Genomic DNA, 24,585 nt, shown 5'->3' on the forward strand with positions numbered 1-24,585 from the left:
ACTGAAGACTCCTGCCTGCAAATTAGCTGAGTGCCTGGGCAAGCCACTTACTCCCTCTGGTATGGTCCTCCCCCCTGAGAAATGGGAGTGGGCTGGTGGGCAAGACAGACTCCAGTTCAGAGGCTGCCACCATTTCTAAAAATCTGATTCTACAAAGAGGATCAAAGAAATGTATGCTCCAGGCTAACTTCGCCCAGCACGGGTCCTGACACTTGCCAGCGATCTTTCAGGGGCCCACGACCAAATGGCCTACTTGCTCCGTAAAGTGACTGTGCAGAACAGGTGGAGGTTGAAGTCCTTTACACACTGACACACACACACACATACCTCTCTTCCACATTCCAGTTTATTTTTGTATCGTGCACACAGTAAAATGTTTCTTTTTTTGTCTTTACTTAAATATGGAGAATATGAAGATTGTGAGTCAAGCTGTCAAAACTTAATGTTTACACTAGGCTGACATAAAACTGGAACTCTTACCTAAATTTTAAATTTTGTGTCCAAAAATTCTATTTTGATTGACTTTAAGAGAAATCTATAAATATTAAATTGGGGGGAGGAAAATTGGGGGCAAAAAGTTTCAGTTGCTTATAAAGTTTGAAAACCAACGCTGTAAGGAAAGACAGGCAATGTCATGTGATCTCCCATGAGAAGATGGTGGTGGTTCTAATCCTGAAAGTGTGTACCTAAAAAGGGATATCCTTCTTAAGCCACCTGGGCAGGGGTGGCTGTGGCAGGGGTGGGGGAGGGACCCCAAGGACTGAATCAAATGGGCTGTCAATTTGCAACTCTGGGAGAAACCCAGGAGCTCAGTGGTATAGAGCTTCTTTAAGTGTAAAATGCTTACAGAAAATCAAATCACCACTTTGTGAGAAATTGGTTTCCATTAGCATCTTAAATCCTTTTGATGAGATCAAGGATAAAGGTCTTTTGCGTCTGTCCATGAGGAATTAAGTGCTACAGGAATTGCCCTCCTGCGGCAGTAAACAACTAGAAAAGTGGACGTAATATATGAAACAATAGTTTTCAGACATCAGGCCAGAGGCAGCCCTGGATTTTGATCTCTAAAAGGAGGGAGACAAGGCAAGGTCTACACCTGCCCCACGTCACCGTCAGGAGGCGGCGTCCAGGCCACAGCTCAGAAAGGGAACCGAACAGCCTCTGTGAGTAGAGGAGACATCAAAGTTCAGGGAGGCCAAGGGCTAGAATTTGTGAGGTAGAGTCCTGGACAGGATGGAGCTACCTGGAGAACGGCCTACGGAGACCTGCAGAGGGGGCCCTTCAGCCTCGGTTGGGACCCTGATCTCCACATGCCTCAGAGGGAACTCCTCAAGGCCAGGAAAGAACACCTAATATACAGGCATTGGGTAGAACTCTCAGAATAATGCCTTAAACGAGGGGCAAAATTAGCCCTAAAGGCTGCATGAGCCCCACCCTAGAAGCCTAAAAAGACTTGAAAGGATCAAACTGATCACAAGCAACTTAACTGCAGGCAGGAACAGGCCACCGCTGTTTCACAGAGTACAACAGAAGCCACCACCCAACAATATAAATTTCACAATGCTTGGCATCCAATAAGAAATTATCAGGCATGAAAAGAGGCATAAAAATAAGACTCATCCATAACTAGGAAAGATACATCAATCAACAGAAACAGCCCCAGGAATGTCAAAGATGATGGAATACTATAGTAGACAAGGATCTTAAAGTATTACTGTAGGTCTTAAAACATGATCCGGGATATATCACAGGGGCTAAGTACAGCCTGTGGGCCAAATGTGGCCCCCGAATGTGTTTGCAAATAAAGCTTTATTGGAACCCAGCAAAGCTCACTCATTTACGCATTGTCCATTGCTGCTTCTGTGCTACAATGGCCAAGCTGAGCAGTTTTGACAAAGATTGCAAAGGGCTGCAAAGCCAAAAATATTTATCATCTGGTTTTTCACACCGAAAGTTTGCTGACCTCTGATGTAAAGGAAAACATGAACGTGAGGAGGGAAACGGAAGACATAAAAAAAGACCCAAATAAAGGGGCCGGCCGGTGGCGCAGCGGTTAGGTTCGCACGTTCTGCTTCTCGGCGGCCCGGGGTTCGCTGGTTCGGATCCCGGGTGCGGACATGGCACTGCTTGGCAGCCATGCTGTGGTAGGCGTCCCACGTATAAACTAGAGGAAGATGGGCACGGATGTTAGCTCAGAGCCAGGCTTCCTCAGCCAAAAAGAGGAGGACTGGCAGTAGTTAGCTGAGGGCTAATCTTCCTCCCAAAAAAAACAAAACAACAAAAAAGACCCAAATAAAACTTCTACGGACAGGACATACAGTATTTGAGAAGTATCCTGGGTGGAATTAACATGAAGATGAATCTAAACTAATCTGTTTCAAAGCTCGTCATCTGGTTGGCGGAGGTGGACGTCTTTGACAGGAGATGGCGTGAAGAAAAGTGTGGCTGGGTTAGAAAAACAGCAGTTTGCAATTCCAAATTCCTGGAATTAAGGTGTGGACCAGGTTGACATTCCTTGCCAAAGGGCTGCTCGTATCTGAAGTGCCTCGCCTGCTTCCCGTGGTGGGGGGGCAGGCACTCGGAGTGGGTATCACTCCCAACCCCCTGGCATGGCTGATAACGGAGGCCCTGGTTTCAGCTTCCTTGTGGCTTTTTGACAGCACAGGCTCTAGTTCCAAAAGCCCACATCATTATAATCACTGACACACTTTGCCACTTGATTTTGGGCAAGAGTTCAGAGGTAAGCCATGCTTAGAAATGTATTTTTAAAGGTCATTACTGATCGAAACCATGAATCATCAGCATAAGTGTCTCATTTCAGGCCACCTCCATAAATGGGATGAGAGGTTTATTGCTGTTTATTTATGGAGCACTTACTATGAGCCAGGCACCATACTAAGGGTTCTACTTGAATTTTACTCATTATCATGCTTAGAAACCCCCACCCCTACTACCCCTTTCTTTCTTTTTTTTTTTTTGGAGGAAGATTAGCCCTCAGCTAACTACTGCCAGTCCTCCTCTTTTTGCTGAGGAAGCCTGGCTCTGAGCTAACATCCGTGCCCGTCTTCCTCTAGTTTATACGTGGGACGCCTACCACAGCATGGCTGCCAAGCAGTGCCATGTCCGCACCCGGGATCCGAACCAGCGAACCCCGGGCCGCCGAGAAGCGGAACGTGCGAACTTAACCGCTGCACCACCGGGCCGGCCCCCTTACTACCCCTTTCTAACTGAAGAAACTAAAGCACAGGGCGACTGAGCAACTTGGACAGGCCACATGGCTAGTGAGTCAGGATTCGAACTCAGGTAGGGTGACGCGAGGACACGCCCTCTGGGCTACATACTGGCTCCCTTGTAAAGCATCTATTCTAATGCCTGACAACACAGGTGACAATACGTGAGATAGCTTCTAATGGACCTCAGATTTTAATAGGACACTGGAAAACTTTGTGAAAAGTTGGATTTTTTTTTCTATGAGGGAACAAAATAGCTGAATAAAAACCAAAATCAGATGCAGAAATTAAACTTTTTCTTATATAATAAGACGCCATTTGCTCCTCAGGCAACTACATTTATTTAGAATCTTTGGAGACATCTCACACATACAGACATTCAGCAGTTTATTTTTCCTGGTTTACTTTCCTCTCATGCTAACTCCAACAAGTGATATCACTACGATACATAAATGGCCCAAAAGATGAGGCCAAAACGATATGTGTGGCTATGAGAGAACTACTCCTTTTACAAATTCCCATCTTCATATCCCCTTAGCTTGTCAGAAAGTTCTGATGCAAAGAAGTGTTTTTGACAAGGCAATTATTTATTAGTCATGCAAGCAGACAGAACCAGTTATGAGAAGCACTGCTTCTGTCAATTTACAGCAGCACGGAGTATAAAGCATCACAATTTCTTTATCAATAGACATTTAGTAGCATGACCTAAAAGAGTAAATGTGTAAAGAAACACAACAACGTGTTATTTCAAAATGTGTATTTAATGGCCGTTCCAACAAAATCAAGCAGAATCACATTTCAAAAGTATTACATACACACATACATATATATATATATTTTTTAAGGTGCATTTTCAAGTTTTATTTGGGCTTCATTTCTTCTTGGCTGCCTGAGGTGTTCTTGCGGATACAATTAACATAGAACGTTCTGAGGCTGATAGCTTCTCATGCATTGAAAGACAAGATCCTAACACCACCACATATTTTGGATACATTAGAATTTCCAAAAGCCGTGTGTAATTTAAAAAAACTTAATGCCAGTCATGAAAGACATTTTCAACACAAGATTTAGGCACTCAAAACTTTGGAAGAGCCACAAAATATTCCAACAAGAGTTAATGCACTTCATGATCACATCTACTCAAAGATTATTCTCAATTAAAATCTATCTTTCCCATTATATTTTGATAATTACTGTGCACCATCTGCAGCATTGCGTTTTAGTTAAATAATGCTGAACTACGTCTATTACTGATCCTGGTGCTCATCCTTCATGGCACATTTTTTACAGCAGAGCCTATAGAACTCACTGATAAGCATCTCCCTCCTCTTCCTGCTGGTACCTGAATAAGGAGGCCCCTGACCAACTTTATACTTGTATTTTCTGCTGTAGTTGCTTTCTTAGCATGCAAAATTTCAAGAAATGGGATGCTCCCGGGAGACCAGGAAACATGATCCAAGTGTTTCCAGCACGGGCTCCTAGGCTCAGTTCATTTGCTCAGTCGCGTTGTGGCTAAGCACGTCACTCCATCTACATTCCTGCAGTCTACGCTGCTCGACTGACGGGTACGGAGCCGAGGAGAAGGAGACTCACATTTGTCACTCTACTTGGCACCAGGCCAAGGCCATCTACACCTCGTCTGACTTGAGGCAAAGCTTGCTGATCTCTGGAGCTTCCTCCGCCTCGTCTGAAGATGGAGGGGTGGGAATGACGCTCGCCTACTGAGACGCCATCAACTCCAGGTGCACTTCTTGGAATCGAACAGAATTTGGCATTGTTAGAATTCAGAACACGTTCCTGTTGAGAATAAGGTGCATTTGTTCAGTGGTATGGATTTGTGTAGCTAAGAAAACAATTAGAAAGCCTTTCAGAATTTTCAGATTACAGTCTGCAAATTGACTCATCATAATCACCAATGACTAACTTATAAAGATCTATCCAGAGAAATGAATTTGAGAGTTATCTGACCGTAAGTTGTTCAGAAGAGAGCACAGTAATTTCCCACAGGAGAATCTGGTGTTTCATCGTGAGGATCACTGGGAAGTTAATTACACTGCTAATGTTTCTGGTGTACTGGAGGAGACATTAGCATGAGTAAATTACGAGCGAGATGACAAGTTGCTTAACATTTGTTTCTGTTCACTGGGTGAGACGAGGCTGTCGTGAAGCCTCTGTATGAGTTGGGATGGGGAGAAAAGCGCATAAGGAATGAGAGGTTGTTAACTTCAGTTTCGGCGCACATAATCAATCAGAACTGGTTACTACTACTTGATAAACATCGATGTTAAATGCAAAACAGGTAAGACTCACTCAAGTTTTAGAAATTAACCTCATCACGAGGTAACAGAAGCTGGGAAATATTAGGGAGGCGACTGTTGGTTTGGGACATTTACATGAAACCTCAGCCATCCCTCCTGAGCCGAGGGGACAGCAGTGAGAAGGAAGGTGGATTCTAGTTGAGGCTGCTTTCCGTCCTCTTTCAGAACTGCATCCTCGGTGACAGTCTGCAACGCCTGTCTTGCGATCAGGACCCAGGCTCACGACAGCACCGTTAAGACTACAGTCCCTCTCTGGCGTTTCAGAATGGCCACAGCTTGCTCGTGAGTAACGCCTTCCAGAGTCTCACCATTAACGGCTAAAATCTGGTCACCTCGCTTCAGTCGGCCGTCACCTGCAGCTGCTCCCTACAAACCAGAAACATTCCAGTTTAGCCCGGGGCTCGTCAATCGCTATCCAAATCACATGAGAACCTCTACCTTGTGTCTGGTGTGCAAATTAAAAGAATAATTTTAAAAACTACCAACTAAAGTTGCTCTAAGCAATGTTTTTAAGTTCTGTTATTTGACAATGGGTGAACGGTAACCATAATTATGCACTGTTTAAATAACAAACAAGTAGAAAAGTGCTGGCATTCACATTTCTTTTAACAAGTAGGAGCTTAACTCAACATTCAGTACTGAATGCCATTTGAATGTCCCATCCCGTCACATTCATGCATACGTAATCCACAAACTAAGGCAGGACCCAGTCTGGTGCTAGTTTTATTGGCGCCAATGCGTCATTGTATCTGGTTCCCACTGCATAACTAAGCTCTCAGCACTGAGGTGATCTGTCAAAAAGAAGCCTAGCCTCTGGGTGGGTGAACTGCATGGCGTGTGAATTTTATCTCAGGAAAGCTGTTCTCTATAAAAATACACAAACATGTAGCATCTCTGAAATTTTGCAGTATCATATTTAGAAGCTCCAACTTTATCTTTGATCATCTAAATGGGTTTCTAAATGACCACTTTCCCTATATGCCCAGCCATGCATGGCTCCTCAAAATGGCACAAAGCAAGTGAGGGCTTTTTCATCCTAAAGCTGAGTATCTAAGAATGCCGTGGTATTACTAGAAATATTTGGGACTGGTCAGGGAAGACAAGACCTAGAAAATGATTCACAGGCAGCTTTCTCCATCTGTTGGGGTCACTGTGGAAATGCCTTGAAAAGTTAGCGCCAGAGGTCCTTTAAATGATGTTCCACTAGTGGGGAAACTAAGGCCAGAGGCACCAAGTCCCTGAGGGACTCGCTCAGAAGCCGAGCGATGAGGCGCGGACGCTCCAGGGACCTCTGTCCCATGCAGCGTGGGTCCTGAGGTGGCAGGAGGATTATCTGGAATTTCTGGAATGAAGAATATTCAAAACCAGGTCTATACTGGGGGAAAATAGCAAAACTAAATAACACGCAACTTCACTCAGATCTTTTTTTCTTTTAGGGAGGGGGTTAACTGCACTAAATCAGGATTAAACAAGTAACCCTAATGGAGAGAATCAGAGTCACTAGGTAACTGGATTTTATCAGGCTTCTATGCTCAGATTTAAGGGCCTCAGTAAACCTCAGGCATCCGTGTAGTTTTTATGCTCTATTTCAGGCATTGCTGTGCTTACTGACGATGACTTCCTGACCTGCACGTCACCTCCTGCTTTCTCAACGTGGCACTTGTGGACAAAGCAAGGAAGGAAGAAAGAGGTGTTCACAGACAGGCCTGCATCTGGCTGGGAAATGTGGCTTCACGCAGCCTGCTGTGTGAGCTGGCCTGTCACTCAGCCTTCCCTGATGCCGGAACACGGGCATCTCCCATCGACTGTTCCCTGTGCTCAGGATGACCGTGTGGCAGCTGGTGTTTACTCAGTGATGGGGGGTATAATAAAGTGAAGCTCCAGTGATGATCGGACCCATGCTTTCAGAGGCTCTGAAACACCCCTCCACTTTCAGGGTTGTTGAAATCTTTAAGCCAATCTCTTGCTGGCTTATGGTAAAATTCGGCTGCTGAGGGGACTACGAGCGAAGGTTCTCTTATCAAAGTCTGGAGTTCCCAACTGAACACCTGAAAGAAAATGGAAGGTCCCGACAGCCCGATAATCAGATCGACCGAGTCTCACACACCGTGCACGCCCCGAGGGCGGGGATGCGTCACACTGTGGGGGCAAAACACCGTGACGGGCCGAGTTAGTGTCCTAGCTGAGCAAGAGACTTACTGAAGGTTTAGGACACAGAAAGGTCACATAAAAATCCACACCTGTGGACATCTGCGATCCAGAGACCTAAGCAAATATTTTTAAAAAGATATGTTCAGTGTTAAAAAACGTGAAAAACATACACCTATAGTTCCCAGATCTTCAGAATTCCTAGGGGCGAAAGCTCAGCTCAGTGTCAGAATCTGTTTTAGAAAGTCTTCACCATCAAAAAAGAAAAATCTCATTTGCTAGTTTTTGGTTTATTGATTCTCTACAGAAAACCTCTAAATTTGGATATATTGGCTTACTCTAACAAAAAGAGGAGAAAAAGTCATTAAACTAATTCTTACTATAGTAAACTCTAGAGAACCATCTAAGTTATAATAATGGTAGCAATTATTTGCCTTGGAAGACTGACTGAACTGAGGGGGCCTTAGCTAGGGCTTTAGAACTTTTTCTTTTGTTAATTCAGGGCTTTTCACTTTTAGGTGTGGCTCACTTTACAAAAAAGGTCCATTCCTTAAAAAATGAAACATACCAAGGATATTCAGTGTTTGTGACCGTCTTCCTGCTCGCACAGGTGCTTCCTAAATGAGCACTTCCAGTTGGGACCTTGGAAAGGGCACCCAATATGAGCTGCAGTCCTTTCAGATCCCACTACTGAGGTCCCAATAGGATTTGAGGTGGTTTCTTTTAAAAAATCCACCAGCAACGCACGGCCATTCCACTCCCGGCTGTGTGTTCCGGTGCCCCGGCAAAGGTGCGTGACTCCGGCCCCTGTCTACGTGTGGGTGCAGCAAGGTGCCGCTGGGCAGTCTGCAGAACTCTGGGCTCCGGGTCAAAACCTCAGAGGCCCACCCGTCCTCTCTCTGGACTGCAGCTGCTCAACCCACAGTTGTGAGGTGAGATGACTACAAACATTCTGGACGCCCTTCTGGAGGTGAAGGCAGGCGGGCAGAACTCGCTAACACATGGGGCTGAGTCTGCAGCCTGTCCACCATCCTTACTACATGGCTGCCTCCTGTAAAAGCAGAGTATGTATGATAATGCCCCAAAGAATGATCATCACAACTACTTATGGTGCCTTCTTGGGAAAAGGAGGGTCTGTAGGTGGCCCACCCACCGTGGCAGTTATAGACGGGCAGCACGGTCGTCCGAGGTGTTTCTGGTCTGCCGGCCCGCTTTCCGTTAGCCCACCTCCAGGTCAGCAGATGCGTGCTGGGAATGACGTGCTGTCTTACAGGCACCCTCGCAGGATGGAAACAGACGGGCAGTCTGCAGGGGTCTAATGTGCTCCAGAATCACCTGCCAAGTGACCTTAGGATCGTGCTCGGGTCTCGGTCAGGCCCAACTGACAGGTGATGGGGTCTGCTAGGGTGGGGGCCACCTTGTGAGTAGGGTACAGTATGGCTTTCCAGAAAGAGACAGAAGCTATCTTATGTCTTCTTTCGAAGACCTTCATTTCTTTAGGAAAATAAAGCAGTGGGAAGCAATCTGATCAATGAATGACTGACTGTGATAAAACCAATAAATAAATAAAGGAATAAAGAGGAATAAAGTTGTAATATCAATACTAATACTTTTCAGAGATCTTCAAAATGTATAAGAAAACTAAATTCCAACTTTAAACATCACAATGGAGTTAAAAATAACTTATCTAAGAGCCACCTAGAGGCAGCAGCGGGGCTGCACGCCACGACCTGGGTATTAATTAAATAGGATTTATGGAAACATTTAATTCCTAAAAAACACTCTATCATCCAGTCTTAGTGTAGCCTCTCAGGCTGATCCTAAAGCACTTGGCGGAGGACTGGAAAAGAGAAAGTGCCATAAGCTACACAGCATCCCGGCGTTTTGGTGTCGGGCGGCCCAATGCTGCACTGAGCAGCGGCTGGCTCACAGCTTATGGCGCAGCCCTCTGGCATCTGTTCTCTTTTCTTAAGGGAGAAAGCCACATCTTTGGTCTCGCCCAGGACAAGACTTCCAAGGCCAGCTTCCAAAGAGCGTGGCACTGCCCTTTATACTGTGTTGCCGAAGGAAGACCTTCCTTAAAATCCGTTAGCATCTACTTTTGTGACAGGGTCCAAAGAACATTACACCTCTTGTGCCTCTGATATTATCACACAACTCTTCTTTCGCTAGTCTGGTGCGGGAATTTCCTAGAAGATTCAGATGAAGTAAGCATACATCACACGCCCAGGGACAGCCAAAGCACAGCACAGCAAAGCACTTGAGAAAATCTCACCTAGGTTTGATAAGAAAACAAAAGGACAGTAAAAAGGAAAAAATACCTTTGCAAATATAGTCTTGACATAAATTGGCAGGTCTCCATGGGGACTTCCATAACCCCCTACAATACTCAACCCCAACCCGTCAGAGCCTTTCTCCAAGGCAATGGTCTTAGGCGGAGGCGTTCTGAAAACACAATGCACGCCGTTTAGTTCAGGAAGAGGCACTGCAGGGACGTCACTCTAACAGAAGGACGCAGACTGAGAGAGACTTTCATACCGCGAAACTGCGGAGGCTCGAGTATCAAATCAAACACTCCGAGAGCAAGCTCATTTTTAAATTTCCCACCTCATGCCGCACTAACGACCAACACTGATGACGTTTCAGGAATTTCTCTTACATAAAGCTCACTGTTTTCTAATTAAAAATAAAGCCATGATGCTGAAATTGTCACAGCACCTTCTGTGTGCTTAGTTCTAACTCTCAGAGTTTGAAGCTGAGTGAACTGTGCTGACACCCCTGAGGAAGGCGCATGGGGACGGAGGCGGGGCCACCCCGAGCCCGGCACAGACTGTCGTCTGCAGGTGGCCTCTGTCCACCACGGGTGACGGCAGCCCGGCAGCTCAGTATTCCTGCCTGGACCCTCGCACCCCCTGGGGTGGGAGCTCCCTCTTCCAGCCCCCTCCACTGAGCAGCTTTCCCGACTCCCTCAGAGAGTGAGCCACACAGTCTGCTGTGCTCCCTCTGCTCCTGGTCCCGACTTCCACACGGCACTCAAGTCTATGGGGATTACTGGACCATCCTTCTCCTCTGCCAGACTCGGAACCCCGTGAGTCTCAGTCCTCTGAGTACACCCGGCACTGCGCATGCTGCCTGTCACAAACTCAGGATCATGACTGTGCAAAGGAGAGCTGAAATCCAGGAGAAGAGAGAAACCGAGGTGAAGCCAAATGGGTAACACCCAGCGTTTCGAATGCGGAATTTGGATTTCAAAGGCTCGTCCAGTGTGGAAGTCTTCTCTCTCGGAAACAACATGGCTCAAAATTAAACCACCCACGTGGGCTCAAGCAGTTAAGTCTAAGCTTACGCCAGTTTCCTATCCCAGGTGTGGCTGTCGGAAGGGTGGGAGCCTAAGGGAGCTCTGGTACCCAGACCCTGTCGTCCACATGTGCACAGAGGTCTGTCTGTGTCCTGGCAGCACCGCTGGTCGTGCGGCAGCCTGTGTATCCGAGCGGCAGAGCCCTCCGATACGAACTCAACACTCATGTGTTTAGAGAAATTTGCAAAAGTGGGACATGAGTAATCTGTGAAGATGTGGTTCTGTCTGACTAGGATATTCTTCCCTGTCCCCCTTGTCAATTCGGCCTGGCTTATTTTAGGCTTAGTTTTCAGATGGTTCACACTGACACCACTTCTTGATGACGGACTCATGGATTGTTCATAGCCGGCAACCACTGTTCTGAACGCCACCCCTGCTTTTGCCAATTGTTTTAAAACTCAGCTGAAGCATTCGTGCCCCCAGGCACAGTCCCTCGTGAGTCATGCCCCTCAGCTTCCTCAGCTCTCTCCTGTACCAAGGACGGATGGGGCTGTGTTTCTAGTTCTCTGGAGCTCCCTGAGGACTGGGGCAATGCCTTCCCCTACGTTTCTAAGTCTGAATCCTCAGGACCCTGCCCTTGCACAGCGTCCAGCCTTTGGAAGGGTCAGTGACCATCTGCTGGACTAATGACGAGTGCCCCCGAGGTGGAGCGGCAATGACGTCATGGACAGGCTCTACCTTTCACCACCTGCTGGCCGTGTAAATGCTCAGTAAGGGCCCCTGGCTAGACGTGAACTCGATCGTGTTTCCTCTTTCACCCACAGCCCCATTCCCAATGATATTGAAATGGAACCTAGAAGTCCAAAGCCATTGTTGCAGAGCCCCTGGGGGCCACCACATCAGGAGAGACCTTCCCGACTGTGCCCGTTCACAGCCAGAGCCCCGCTTCCGGGCCAGAGGGAGGAGTCAGCTCCACCGTCCACTGGTCACCTCACTGGAGTCGCCGCCATTTAACTCACATTTTTAATTGGTTTAATGTACTTTCACATAGAAGACTAGTAAAAAATCTATCTCCAAATGTTAACACTTGGACTCTAAGTGATTTTCCATTGTTTATGCTAGTGGCTCCCAACCTGCCAGGAGCTGTGGAATCACAGCAAAGAGGCCAGGCTTACAAGGGCATCTCTGTGTCCCACGCGCCTGAAAGGATGTCAAATGCGTCCTCTCGTCCTACAAGGGCCCTGAGTCTTTTAAGGGAAGGGCCACTGTAACTTGAAAATGTTATACTTTCATGTATTTGCCATATTTTAATAGCATGCATTCCTCAATTTCATAATGAGGAAAAAGTAAAATGAGCTTAGTTTTATATTCTTTCCTCCAGAAAAACAAACTCAAAGATGTCACTTAAGCTGATGAACTTTCAGGAAAAAGTTGGGAACGGCTGTGATCATCAGATCCTCCAATAAGCTACCACCGTTTACTGAGCACCTGCTGGTGACCAGGCCCGGTGGGACCCAGAGGAGAAACTCCAGGCAGCGTTTCTCGAAGGACGGACGCTCTGCCTGGATCCTCTCCCTAGCTGAAAAATCTCCCTGGAGAATGCAGTGTAGACCACCCACTCAGAATCTCTGAGAAAGGGGCCAGGGCAATCGGCATTTTTAAATATGCTCTTTACCTTATTCTTATGCACATTCCAGTTTGAGAAACTCTGCTTGAATGAGCAACTTTAGCTGCACTGACTGGCATTAATGACGAATACCAGCAAGTATAACAAGACTTAACCCCAGAACAAGATTTCAGCTTAGAAAACTGAGGGAAGCTGATTCCTTGTGTAATAAAGCAGGGTGCCCCTGGGCTATAAACGTGGGGTTTCTTAGGGGAGAAGGCACAGGCACGGTGTCAAAGTGACCAGCTGGAGCATGTGCAGGCCCTGCAACAAGCCTGTTCACAACTCACACGTGGAATGTGCTTGTGAGAAATTCAGAGACCCTGGTGCTTCCCTGGGGATCCTCCAGCGTCGGAGAGGCACTGTGCGCTGTCCCACTCCTCTCCATCAACACAATCCGTAAAAGGGCTCCCTGAGCTTTGCCCACACACGGAACAGGCACTCCGCATCTCGGATACTCACTCCGTGTCATCCGGATGGTGCTCGGCACTGGGTGAACCGAGGTGGTAGCCCGCAGACATGTTTTCAAGCTGAGTGGCTATGGCGCTTATATTGGTATCTGCCACAACCTGCGGGAAGAATGAGCACAAGACAACGCATCGCAAGTCAGAGGAGAACCCAAGACCCAGGCTACCCCCAGAGGCCAGCTCTCAGTGCGCATCATATGCAACCGATCCGCAGCGTGTGGCACCGCAGGTTATTTGTCTTTCAGCTGCTTCTTCATTTGCCTTCTGTGACACCACAGTGACAAAGCCGCAGCTCTCAGTCCTGGAGCTCATCTTCTCCATCTCAACAGAGCCCCTTGGTCACTGCGTCTCATGAATTTAAACACCATCTGTGCAAGTGTAAGGATAATTCCCGAATCTGTTTCTCCAGCACCATCTCTTACTTAACGCCAATCCAAACATCCACTCACAAGCTTGACGTCTCTACTCGGGCGTCCAGTAGGTATCTCAAATGCAGCGTGTCCAGCACGGAGCAGCGCCCTCCCCACCCCCTACACTCCCGGAGCCTTCCTCACGTCAGGTAATCGCAACTTCATTCTTTCAGTTTGCAAACACCTGGCGTCATCCTTGACCACTCTTTCTCTCACAACCCACATTCAAGCCTCATAAAATCCTGTTGGTCTTTCTACAAAACCACCTCTTGCCTGTGTTTCACACTAGCCCCCTCCCTGGTGGCCCCGCAGCCTACAGCCCGCAGACTGTTTCCCTCCTCCACCTGAAGCTGCCCAGAGGACCCCCACTCCCTCAGGTCACAAGCTGAGTCTGCACTTGGAGCTGCGCCTGCCCCGTCCCGTCCCTGCTGGGTCTCCTGACCACCTCCTGTGTTCACGCTGGTCCTCTAAAGGCCAGACCACCCCGCCTCAGCACTCGAGACGGCTGCACCTCTGCCTGGAACACTCTGCACGGCCAGCGCTTCCCCCTCAGGTCTTCAGTGGCCTTCCCAGCCCCTCTAACTAAAACCTCCACTCCCGCACGCAGCCCAGCCGCCCACCTCTCCCTGCCTGGTGTCTCCTTCCTACTGCCATCACCAAGGGGCTGTATGGGTCTCATTTCCTGCCTGTCACTTCCCATTGGAACGTGAGGCAGGTCTGTCTGCTTGTTCACTACGGTGCCCCCATTGTGCACGCAGAGCAGAGCTGGCATACAGCAGGTGTTCAATGAACATCTGGTGAGTGAAAGAAAGAACGAACATCTGACTCCCTCTGATTTGCCTTTTAAATGGTCACCAAGAAAAGTACAGTAGAATAAAGCCATTTAAACATCCACTGGGGGCCAACCCTGTGGCTGAGTGGTTAAGTTCGTGCGCTGTGCTTTGGCAGCCCAGGATTTCGCTGGTTCGGATCCTGGGCGCGGACATGGCACTGCTCATCAAGCCATGCTGAGGCGGTGTCCCACATGCCACAACTGGAAGGACCCACAACTAAAACTATACAACTAAGGACCGGGGGGCTTTGGGGAGAAAATGGAAAAATAAAATCTTTAAAAAAAAAACCCCCAAAACATCCACTGTATCTTCCTCAAATAACATCCCAAAGCATTCACAAGAGACACAGCGTAGCTCTGACAGCCCAAACCAGGACATGAACGAAGCTCCGGAGCTGTTTCTCCCCAGGGAATGAGGCTCTGCCTGCTGCAGCTTCCACCTCTGTTAAGCGGCATCATAAAAGCCTGCCTTGCCTGCCCACCCTGAGTGGTCTCCCAACCCAGCTCATTATCAGAGCTCCTTTCTCAAAAGTTGGTGGGACCTCTGCTTCTGATCAAGGTGCTAACACTCAGTGCACAGGGACGGTGACGGGCTGGACCTGACTGCAGTTTCAGAACCAGCCCACAGAGGGCGCGGCCGGCCCGACGGCTCAGCTCAGCCGCATCTGTCACAGAGTGTTTAGAGCAGAGAAAGCAAAGGGCCGACTGGTAGGAACACCCTTTGGGTGAAGCATCCTATTCTGGGGGAAACACTGCTATGTACAAGTTATAGGATCTTCTGGAAATACCCTCATATAAAGAATGACTGAATGAATTGGGGGAATATTTAGGATAAGAGACCGAGGAAGTCAGATTCTCCCTGACCACAGAGCCCTCCACTCACACAGCCCTCTCTGTCCTCCCTCACAGTGAATGTACTGGAGTGGTCTTTGCATGTGACCTCTGTAATCTACCTCCTCTTGACCCACACCAGCCTCATAAATCCACTCCAGTGCAGCTCCCATCCCGCGGCCCAGACTTCCACAACCCACACTTTCTGGCTTTCTTCCTGCAGCTGGGGCCCACTTCCCACTTGCACATGAGGGGTCCAGGTGACGCATAGCCACATTCCCACAGCTTTAAACCAACAGCATGCTGACGTGCCCCAGTCTGTGATATCCAAACGCCAGTTAACATCTGCATTTTAATGTCTCAAGGTGATGAGGACCTGACATCAGTTCCCCTACATTAAACCCAGCACATATGGGGTTAAAACCAAAGCACTCCTTCTCTGCTTGCTCCCTGGGTTCCAGGCTCCAGAATCCACCATCCCCACTAGTCGCCATGGAGACAAGAGCCAAGGTGGCCCACCTGCAAATGCCCTTATCATCCTCCTCCCTGTAAGCAGCCTCCCACGGCTGAACACAGGTTGGCAGGAAAGTGCCCAAGGCCACAGGCTCCCCCCATCCCTACCAGTGGCCACATTCCTCACAAACCTTTAAAACCCCTGCCTCCCCTCTTTCAGGGAGATGAGAGGAAAGGAGACAAATTTGAGGGCTCATTCTCATCTCCTGGCTGATGTTACCTGAAATAAAAACCCTTTCCTTGCCATAAGCCTGTTGTCCAGTTTTTACTTGACCCCTCTTGTGTGGTGGGTAGGGAACCTGTTTGTAGGCGCTAGCAAAAGGTTTACTAAAATTAATACTCCAAACTCTTTTTGAGGAAGATTAGCCCTGAGCTAAGTACTGCCAGTCCTTCTCTTTTTTGCTGTGGAAGCCTGGTCCTGAGCTAACATCCGTGCCCATCTTCCTCTACTTTATATGTGGGATGCCTGCCATAGCATGGCGTGCCAAGCAGTGCCATGTCCACAACCGGGATCCGAACCAGTGAACCCCGGACCGCTGAGAAGTGAAATGTGCACACTTAACCACTGTGCCACCAGGCCGGCCCCTGCACTCCAAAATCTTGATCCAACAACCAAATCCCCTCAATTCACTTGACAAGAGGTTTTCACCTATTGAGGTATACGGGGTAAAGTAACTATTTGGGCTCAAAACTGATTCGGCTTGAACTAAAAAGCCTGACTTATGGCCTGTCAAACATACATTGTACTCTGCTTAACCATCAAAGTCAAGAACGTACTCTCTTAAGATGAGAATGCAGACTGCCCCTCCTACGCCATATTGGCAAGGCCGGGATTAGTGCCTCTCCTGACATCAGGGTCATGTTGACCTGCTAATTTGCAACTGAACACCTGTTTGAAATTCTGATGAAAATGTATCCCGGGTGTGTTTAACGTACATTCTTTGTTCTAAAAAGATATAAGACCGTACTGAAACCCATGCTTTTCTGGAACGCTTTCTAAGGCCTTCCTGGGTTATAATCTTCATTCTGGCTCATAATAAACTCAGCTTATTCTCTTAGCTCATAATAAACTCAGCTTATTCTCTTACCTATAGGATAGTTATTGGTTATTTTGCGTCGACACACTTTTCCTCCTTTTGGTAGATGGCTCCTCCAGCTGCCTAATTAGAAATCTACGAGGTATAATATTGAAAATACTTGATTGCTGGCTGGTGACTGTCCAATTGGAAAGGATCTAACTGTACAGGGGCTTAGTCTCTGAATAGCAACCCGATGCCTCCCTCCCTTCCTCACCTGCCACTGGAATCCACCACCAGGTCCTCTGATGCCAGCTCCAAAAGACGTCTCCAATCTGTTGACTTTTCATCTCTACGGCGACCTCCTGATTCAATCCATCCTCGTCAACTGCCTTTTACCTGGAATCCCCTCACCCTCCTCCAGTCTCTCCTACACAACAGCCAGTTATCTTTATAAATATAACATGGACAAGGGCACTCCCCTGCTTAAAACCTTTCAGCGGTCTCTCTCTGTTCTTGGAACAAAATTCAGACTCCATAATTGGTCACACGAAGGTTCTCCCCCAGGCCCGCCCTCTCATCCCATCTCCTCGTCCCAGTGTGCCCCGCATTCCAGTTCCCTGGGCCCGGAAGCCACCTGCCACAGCCCAGTCGGCCTGGCCCCGGGGTCAGCTGGAAAGTCACTTGTGTCATACAAGCTTCTTTGACTGCCCGTGTTTATATTAATTTCTCCTGTTTCTCTCTCCACAGCATGCTCAAAGTGTTCCTCACAAATTGTGCCGACACATATTTGTGTGACTGTTAGCTCTCTTTCCCACCCAATCGCAGGATCACGAGGCTAAGGACTCTTCTCAGCATCAACGTGCCTGGCACACAGCAGTTGCCTAGGGAGTATTTGCGGAGAGAAGGAATGACTCTAAAACCTGCCTAAGGAATGGGGATCATGGGACTCAGTCTTCTGAATTTCCACAGAACAGAGGCAGACTGACAGAGGTTACAAGGAGATTGGTCGTGGGTCCTTTCAAGGGAAAAAACCCTAATAATTCAGCAGGTACAGAACGGCATGGCACAGCTTCTGGGATGTGAGCATCCAGCAAGGCCAGTGGGATGTGGGGAGAGGATTCCTACACACGGTGGGGCTTTGGACAGGCATGCTCAGCCGACCGTGAAACAGACCATCCACTACAGGGTTGGGGAGGAAAGTCAGTAAAATATTGTTTCTTCTAAGGTGCCTTCAAAAGCCAAGATCTGATGGCAATCTGCTCCCTCCTTCACTCGCTCATTTATTCAATATATGACAGCGTCACAACCACTGAATGTAAGAGCAATTACTTGCTGCTAAGTACCCTTCTGGGTCCCTACAGAGGGAGGTACCGTTATTATTCCCATATTACAGACAGAGGAACCTGGAGCAGAGAGGTTAAGTAACTTTCCCAAGGTCAGTTAAGGAGTGAAGCCTGGATTCAAATGCATACCGGTTCACTCTAGAATCACATGCGGTCCGTGGCAGACCATCCGGTGTGAAGGTACAGACCTGCCACTTGGTGGGCACAGAGTTTACAGTCTAGACATGGAGACTGACAGAGGTGACAAGGAGAGGCAGAGGGGCAGAGAGGCAGTCGAACCAGCAGCCGCAAGCAGCATGGGAGGTCATCATAGCTTGTGCTTGGCAACCAGTCGGAAAACCACCCCCTCCCCTGACCCAGGTACCACCAGGAGAAGGCTGGGGGTGTGGGGGGGTCCACACCCACAGATGTTCTAGGAGGATAGCTTTTAATGTTAGAAAGAAAACGCACTTTCAAGAGTCCATGAAATCAGCCATGTAAGTTGTGAAACCGGTCATATAGTTCTATTTGGGTAAAAACTGAATTTTTTTTATTTAACTAGAAAAATGTAAAAACATTTCTATCTTAAAGAAAAACTCACATCTCTCCAAAACATGAAGGCCTCTTGCTTACCCCTTAACCCTGAAATAAAAAAGGGGCTCCCACCCACTGATAATATTAGATTCTAGAGACCCACCTAGCATCCTTGGAGCTGTCCAGGCCCAGGCTCATTTTGTAGGAATGGAAGCCAAGGGGCTGGATGGGAAAAGCAAAGGATTTTTACCCACAGCTTGGTCTTTTGCAGGAAGACAAGGAGAGCAGCAGTCTGTCACCTCCAGAATGACTTTCCAGTCACTTACAGCCAAAGGCATTTGCATCAACCATCCTGGTCTCAGAGTTGACTGGTGTTCCCAGAGACTGACCTGCAAGAGGGGACAATCTGATCGCGGAAGGGTGTGTATGTTCAGCTGGATACAAGCTCAAGGAACGTAGTCTGCGAGTCTTGGCCCAACCCTGCATCTGAGGGTTCCCCCCATCAACACCAGGGACTGAGCGACGTGGAGGGAAGGCTGGGAGAGGTCTATGTGTATGTTTGTAAAAAGAGGGAAGACAAACAGGCTAATAGGATGTTCGCTCACTTTTTAAAGTAAATCTTGAACTCCTGGGTACAGACCTCTGTGGTAGGCTCTGAGGATAGGGACGGGAGCAGAGGAAACCGAGGGAAGGCACATGCGGTCTCCACTCTCCAACGGGCTCAGAATCGATGTCATCTAGTGTGGGGGGCAGACGTGGACACACGCCGTGCAAAGTGGAGGGAGGAGAGGGGAGGACAGGATTCCCGGGGAAGGCAGGGTCGCTCTGAGGTCCTTAGATGATGGGTACTGAGGCCAGTGCGACGTGAATATGTGGTTTAAGAGCTGTGGTGCTGGGCTCCTTGGACTGGCCAGGGCCAGCTCCAGCTCTCACGATCTGCAGCTCACGGTCTGGCTGCTACACTCCTCGGATCAGCAACCTGTCCTCTCACCCCTCATTCCCAGGGACCTGGAGGTGTGGCAGATGTCCTCTGCTCACCACTCACCTTTCCAAACCATTAACCTGGTTCAACACTTGTGGGTCTTTTAAACTTATGTTCCTCCCTATTGCTGCACACAGTGTCGCTATAGACACCTTGGGTGGATCTTTAAGGCAGATAACGAGATAACAGAACTGCCGGGTGATGGGTATAAACATAATAAATTTAACAGACGTTCCTAAACTGCCAAGTGGTTGCACCAGTTTAAACTCTCCCCATGCATTTAATGACAGTACTTTCTATCCTCATGTCCTCCCCAAACTTGTTAGGATCAAACATTTAATGAATGCCCACCTGAGGAGAGGGAGGCCACTGACCTGAAGAATAAAATATCTTGGGATAAATTTAACCAAGGAAGTGAAAGATCTATACAATGAAAACTACAAGACTTTCCTGAAAGAAACTGATGACGACATAAAGAGACGGAAAGGCATTCCACGCACATGGATTGGAAGAACAAACATAGTTAAAATGTGCATACTACCTAAAGCATTCTATAGATTCAATGCAATCTCAAGCAGAATCCCAAAGACATTCTTCACAGAAATAGAACAAAGAATCCTAAAATTCATATGGGGCAACAAAAGACCCCGAATTGCTAAAGCAATCCTGAGAAAAAAGAACAAAGCTGGAGGCATCACAATCCCTGACTTCAAAACTTACTACAAAGCTACAGTAATCAAAACAGCATGGGACTGGTACAAAAACAGGCACACAGATCAACGGAACAGAATTGAAAGCCCAGAAATAAAACCACACATCTATGGACAGCTAATCTTCGAGAAAGGAGCTGAGGGCATACAATGGAGAAAGGAAAGTCTCCTCAACAAATGATGCTGGGAAAACTGCACAGCCACATGTGAAAGAATGAAAATAGACCATTCCTTTAAGCCATTCACAAAAATAAACTCAAAATGGATCAATGACTTAAAGGTAAGACCAGAAATCATAAGACTTCTAGCAGAAAATATAGGCAGTACACCCTTTGACACCAGTCTTAAAAGGATCTTTTCAGACACCATGTCTTCTCAGACAAGGAAAACAATAGACAGAATAAACAAATGGAACTTCATCAAACTAAAGAGCTTCTACAAGGCAAGGGAAAACAGGATTGAAACAAAAACACAACCCACCAACTGGGAAAAAATATTTGCAAATCATATCTCTGACAAAGGCTTAATCTCCATAATATATAAAGAACTCACACAATTCAACAACAAGAGATTAAACAACCCAATCAAAAAATGGGCAGAGGAGATGAACAGACATTTCTCCAAAGAAGATATACGGATGGCCAATAGGCACATGAAAAGATGCTCATCATCAGTGATCATCAGGGACATGCAAATCAAAACTACACTAAGATATCACCTTATACCCATTAGAATGGCTAAAATAACCAAAAGAAAAAAAAACAAATGTTGGAGAGGATGTGGAGAAAAAGGAACCCTCATACACTGCTGGTGGGAATTCAAACTGGTACAGCCACTATGGAAAACAGTATGGAGATTTCTCAAAAAGTTAAAAACAGAAATACCATATGACCCAGCCATCCCACTACTGGGTATCTATATCCAAAGAACTTGAAATCAGCAATTTAAAGAGATTCATGTACCCCTATGTTCATTGCAGCATTATTCACAATAGCCAAGACATGGAAGCAACCCAAGTGTCCAGTGACTGATGAATGGATAAAGAAGATGGGGTATATATGTACAATGGAATACTACTCAGCCATAAAAAAGGATACAATCGTCCTATTCACAACAACATGGATGGACCTTGAGGGTATTATGTTAAGTGAAATAAGCCAGACAGTGAAAGACAATCGTTGTATGACTCCACTCATATGTAGAAGATAAACAAACACGTGGACAAAGAGAACAGATTAGTGGTTACCAGGAGAAAGGGGGGTGGGCACAAAAGGTGAAGTGGTGCACCTTCAATATGACTGACAAATAATAATGTACAACTGAAATTTCGCAAGGATGTAAACTATCATAATCTCAATTAAGAAAAAAATGGCCAGGGAATTACATTTTGGAGAATTGAGAAGTTGAAACATCTTCCAGATAAGTTAGGATGTTACAATGCACAAAAGCTTGAGCTCCCTGCTCAGAACTTTCTGGAGCTGCTGATCCTGTGAAGGAGTAAGACCAGCCCTTAGAGGTGTCAGGACCCAAATCTCGCAGTACGAAATACAGACTGAGCGCTCACAGCCAGCCCGGGTCCTAGGTCCACGGTGCAGTGTGCTGCAGACGGACAGGACGGCGGTCAAGTTAAGGGTCCCTGAGAAAGCTGCACCTTAAGATGGAAGAACAGTCAAGAAAAGCTTGCCTTGTCCCAGCCTGGCACGGGTGCAACCCAATGAAGCAGGAAGCACATCTGCTTGACGTTTTTGTTCAGAATCCAGGGACACCGATTTCGGTGACATCAGAATATACTGATTATAATGTGTCTGTTTTTAAAATACCATGGTCTGCAGAGTGCGATGTTTTCACTTTAGAGTAAGAGAAGAAGGGGCAAAGTGATGGCGACCACATCAGCATCTAGTGGCACATCTCAACTGCCACCGAGAAAACCACGTCCCTTCATGACTATATAGGAAACCTCTTATTATAATGAAAGCAATAAAATACCACTTATTTAATGCTTACCATTTGCAACCCACTGTTTTTACTAAACGTTACACCTCATCGAATCCTCACAGCGACCTTGAAGAAAGGAGCTATGACCCCTATTTAGAGGAAACTGAAGAGATGGGTGAGGGATTCAAAACACACAGCTTTCTGGCACTGAAGCCGCCCTGTGCTACAGAATTTCTACTAGGTCTTCATTTCAAGTTCCAAATCTTTAGGTCCTTGTCCTTTTCCTGGAGCTTACCACCCCTTCCTGGCGTCACTTGGCTTTGTCTCCATCACGAACCCCAGAGCCGCGGGTCTCGCCTTGGCTATATAAGAGAATCACCAGCGAAGCTTCAGCCTCCCACGGCCGTGCCACATCCTAGACCAATTACATCCTGGCCGAGACCCAGCAATGGGGATTGCAATCAGGGATTTTATTCCTCAGCCACGGTGGAGGACTGCTCACAACCACCCCTTTCGTGACACTCACAGGTGCCTTCAGACGCTTGCCCTGCATCCTCCACCACATGCCTTTTCAATTCCCAGCCCAATCCATCTTTCTTCTCTACTGGGGTTTTTCTGGACCAAATTGGTAACTGTGCTGATTTTTCCTCTATAAGGTCACGTCCTTCAGCTAGATCAGCATGGCTCAGCAACCCACTCGATGTGGCCAGCACTCACTAGGCGTCAGCTCTGGGCCAGGCCCTGTGCTACAAGCACAGACGCTGCCTTAGTTTTGGATAAATTCATGGTCTGGGGGGAAACTAACCCCCAGACACTCTCTGTTCTTGGTTGGAGAGTTTCTAAACAAAGGATTTCACAAGATTTGTAAAGGGGGGATGAGGGCGGGCTGAGACGGGTACTCCAGGCATAAAGAATAGCACGTGCAAACCCTTCCTCAGCCCCGAGTAATGCATCGCTCCAGCGGGCTCAGGCTGTCTCTGAACCAGCCGCATCAGCAACACCTGGGAGCCTGTTACAAACGCAAACTCTTGGGTCCCACCTCAGTCCCACAGAATCAGAGGCTCTGGGGGGTGGGACCCAGCACCGAGTTTAACGAGCCCTCCAGGGGATTCTGGAGCATGCTAAGGTTTGAGAAGCACTTCTCTCAAATACCAGCATCTTTTTGTTATTCTTTCTTAGAAAATGATCATCCTAAAAGGGAAGCCACCAGACTGAAACTCCCCTGCAAGATTTCTTTCCTTCTTCTTCAGAAGTAACACCATCCCCACCTTTTCTTCTGCCTCCTTTGCTCCCAACTACTCCCTTGCTCTCTACTGATTTGCCACCAATGCGGAAAGAAAGCACCCAGTACTATCAAAGATTGCTGGCGATTTATCTGCCAGTTTAGTGACTTTTCCACAGTTTACTTTTGCCTCATTGATGAGTGTGCTATTCTTAAAATTCTTTTCTCCCTAGCGTCTAGGGCCTATATTCTTGACTCCTGGTTCTTTTCTATTCTTTTTTCTAGGATATTTCTTTCTGTGTACACATGATAAAAAATTAAATAGTACAGTACATGATTAAAAATTCAGCACTCTTACTCCCTCGAGACACACTAAACTTTTCTCTTTTCAATTCAAAAGGAATAAGCCGAGTAACATGCTTATATGTCTACTTTGAAATTTATCATCTTCCTGATGTCTATCGACTCCCTATTTCAACAGGTGAAAATTGAGCTTGCCAAACTCTTCCACTTCAGTTTTATATTATTTTTAAGTTCTACTTGTTTCCTGTGTTTCTTTAAATATACTTAACCTCTGTAGTTCTAACAATTTCCAACTATCTCTTTTCTTTTTACTTCAACTTTAAAGATTTAATTCTCTATATTTTTCTTTCCATTAATACACCGAAAACCCCCATGCTACTAATATTTTATGCCTCATGATGTTTGGTTGTATTGGTCTTATTATTATGACTTGTACTATCTATATAAGTGTTATTCATACTGAGCCAAATACTATACTATAATTACATTTCCTTTTTTTGGTACAAGTTTATATTCCCCAAGGTTAATAATGCTCTCCTTTTCATTTTTATATACTTATCATAATTCTGCCCCAAACTTTCCAGCTGATCTCAAACTTCCAACTCAGTCAACCACGTGAGACAATCTCTCTGTTCCTCTTTCTCCTCTTTAGTTCAGGTCTCTCCCTTGGAGCCCTCGTCTCCTCTGGCTCCAGTCTGGACAAGCAGATTTCTGTGCCTGCTGCACAGCTGGCCTGGGGCTTCATGCTCTTCAGCACTGGATCCACTGGCTGCCCACTTTCTCACTTTGTCTTTTGCTGGAGTACAGCCTAAAATAATTTTCTCAGAAACACATTACTGAAAAAA

The 24,585-nt window shown here is 46.9% G+C and overlaps 1 protein-coding gene across 11 annotated transcripts in view; it reads right to left on the bottom strand.

The window, feature by feature from the left end:
* Nucleotides 1-3,796: 3,796 nt before the first annotated feature.
* The window catches only part of PATJ (PATJ crumbs cell polarity complex component), a 303,918-nt gene continuing 283,129 nt past the window's right edge, over nucleotides 3,797-24,585 (bottom strand). For 5 of the 11 annotated variants that reach the window (XR_011532435.1, XM_070592211.1, XM_070592209.1 and 2 more), the window contains 3 exons: nucleotides 13,123-13,229; nucleotides 10,018-10,141; nucleotides 3,797-5,914 (listed from right to left, as the gene is read on the bottom strand). Coding sequence is in view for 8 of the 11 variants with exons in the window: in XM_070592211.1 (XP_070448312.1) it covers nucleotides 5,768-5,914; nucleotides 10,018-10,141; nucleotides 13,123-13,229 (378 nt within the window). In the remaining 3 variants the exon portion in view is untranslated. The remainder of the gene's footprint in view (nucleotides 5,915-10,017; nucleotides 10,142-13,122; nucleotides 13,230-24,585) is intronic. The other 6 variants (XR_011532436.1, XM_070592217.1, XM_070592214.1 and 3 more) reach the window with 3 other exon arrangements.

Source organism: Equus przewalskii, chromosome 24, assembly GCF_037783145.1.
Source record: "Equus przewalskii isolate Varuska chromosome 24, EquPr2, whole genome shotgun sequence".
NCBI classification, from domain to species: domain Eukaryota; kingdom Metazoa; phylum Chordata; class Mammalia; order Perissodactyla; family Equidae; genus Equus; species Equus przewalskii.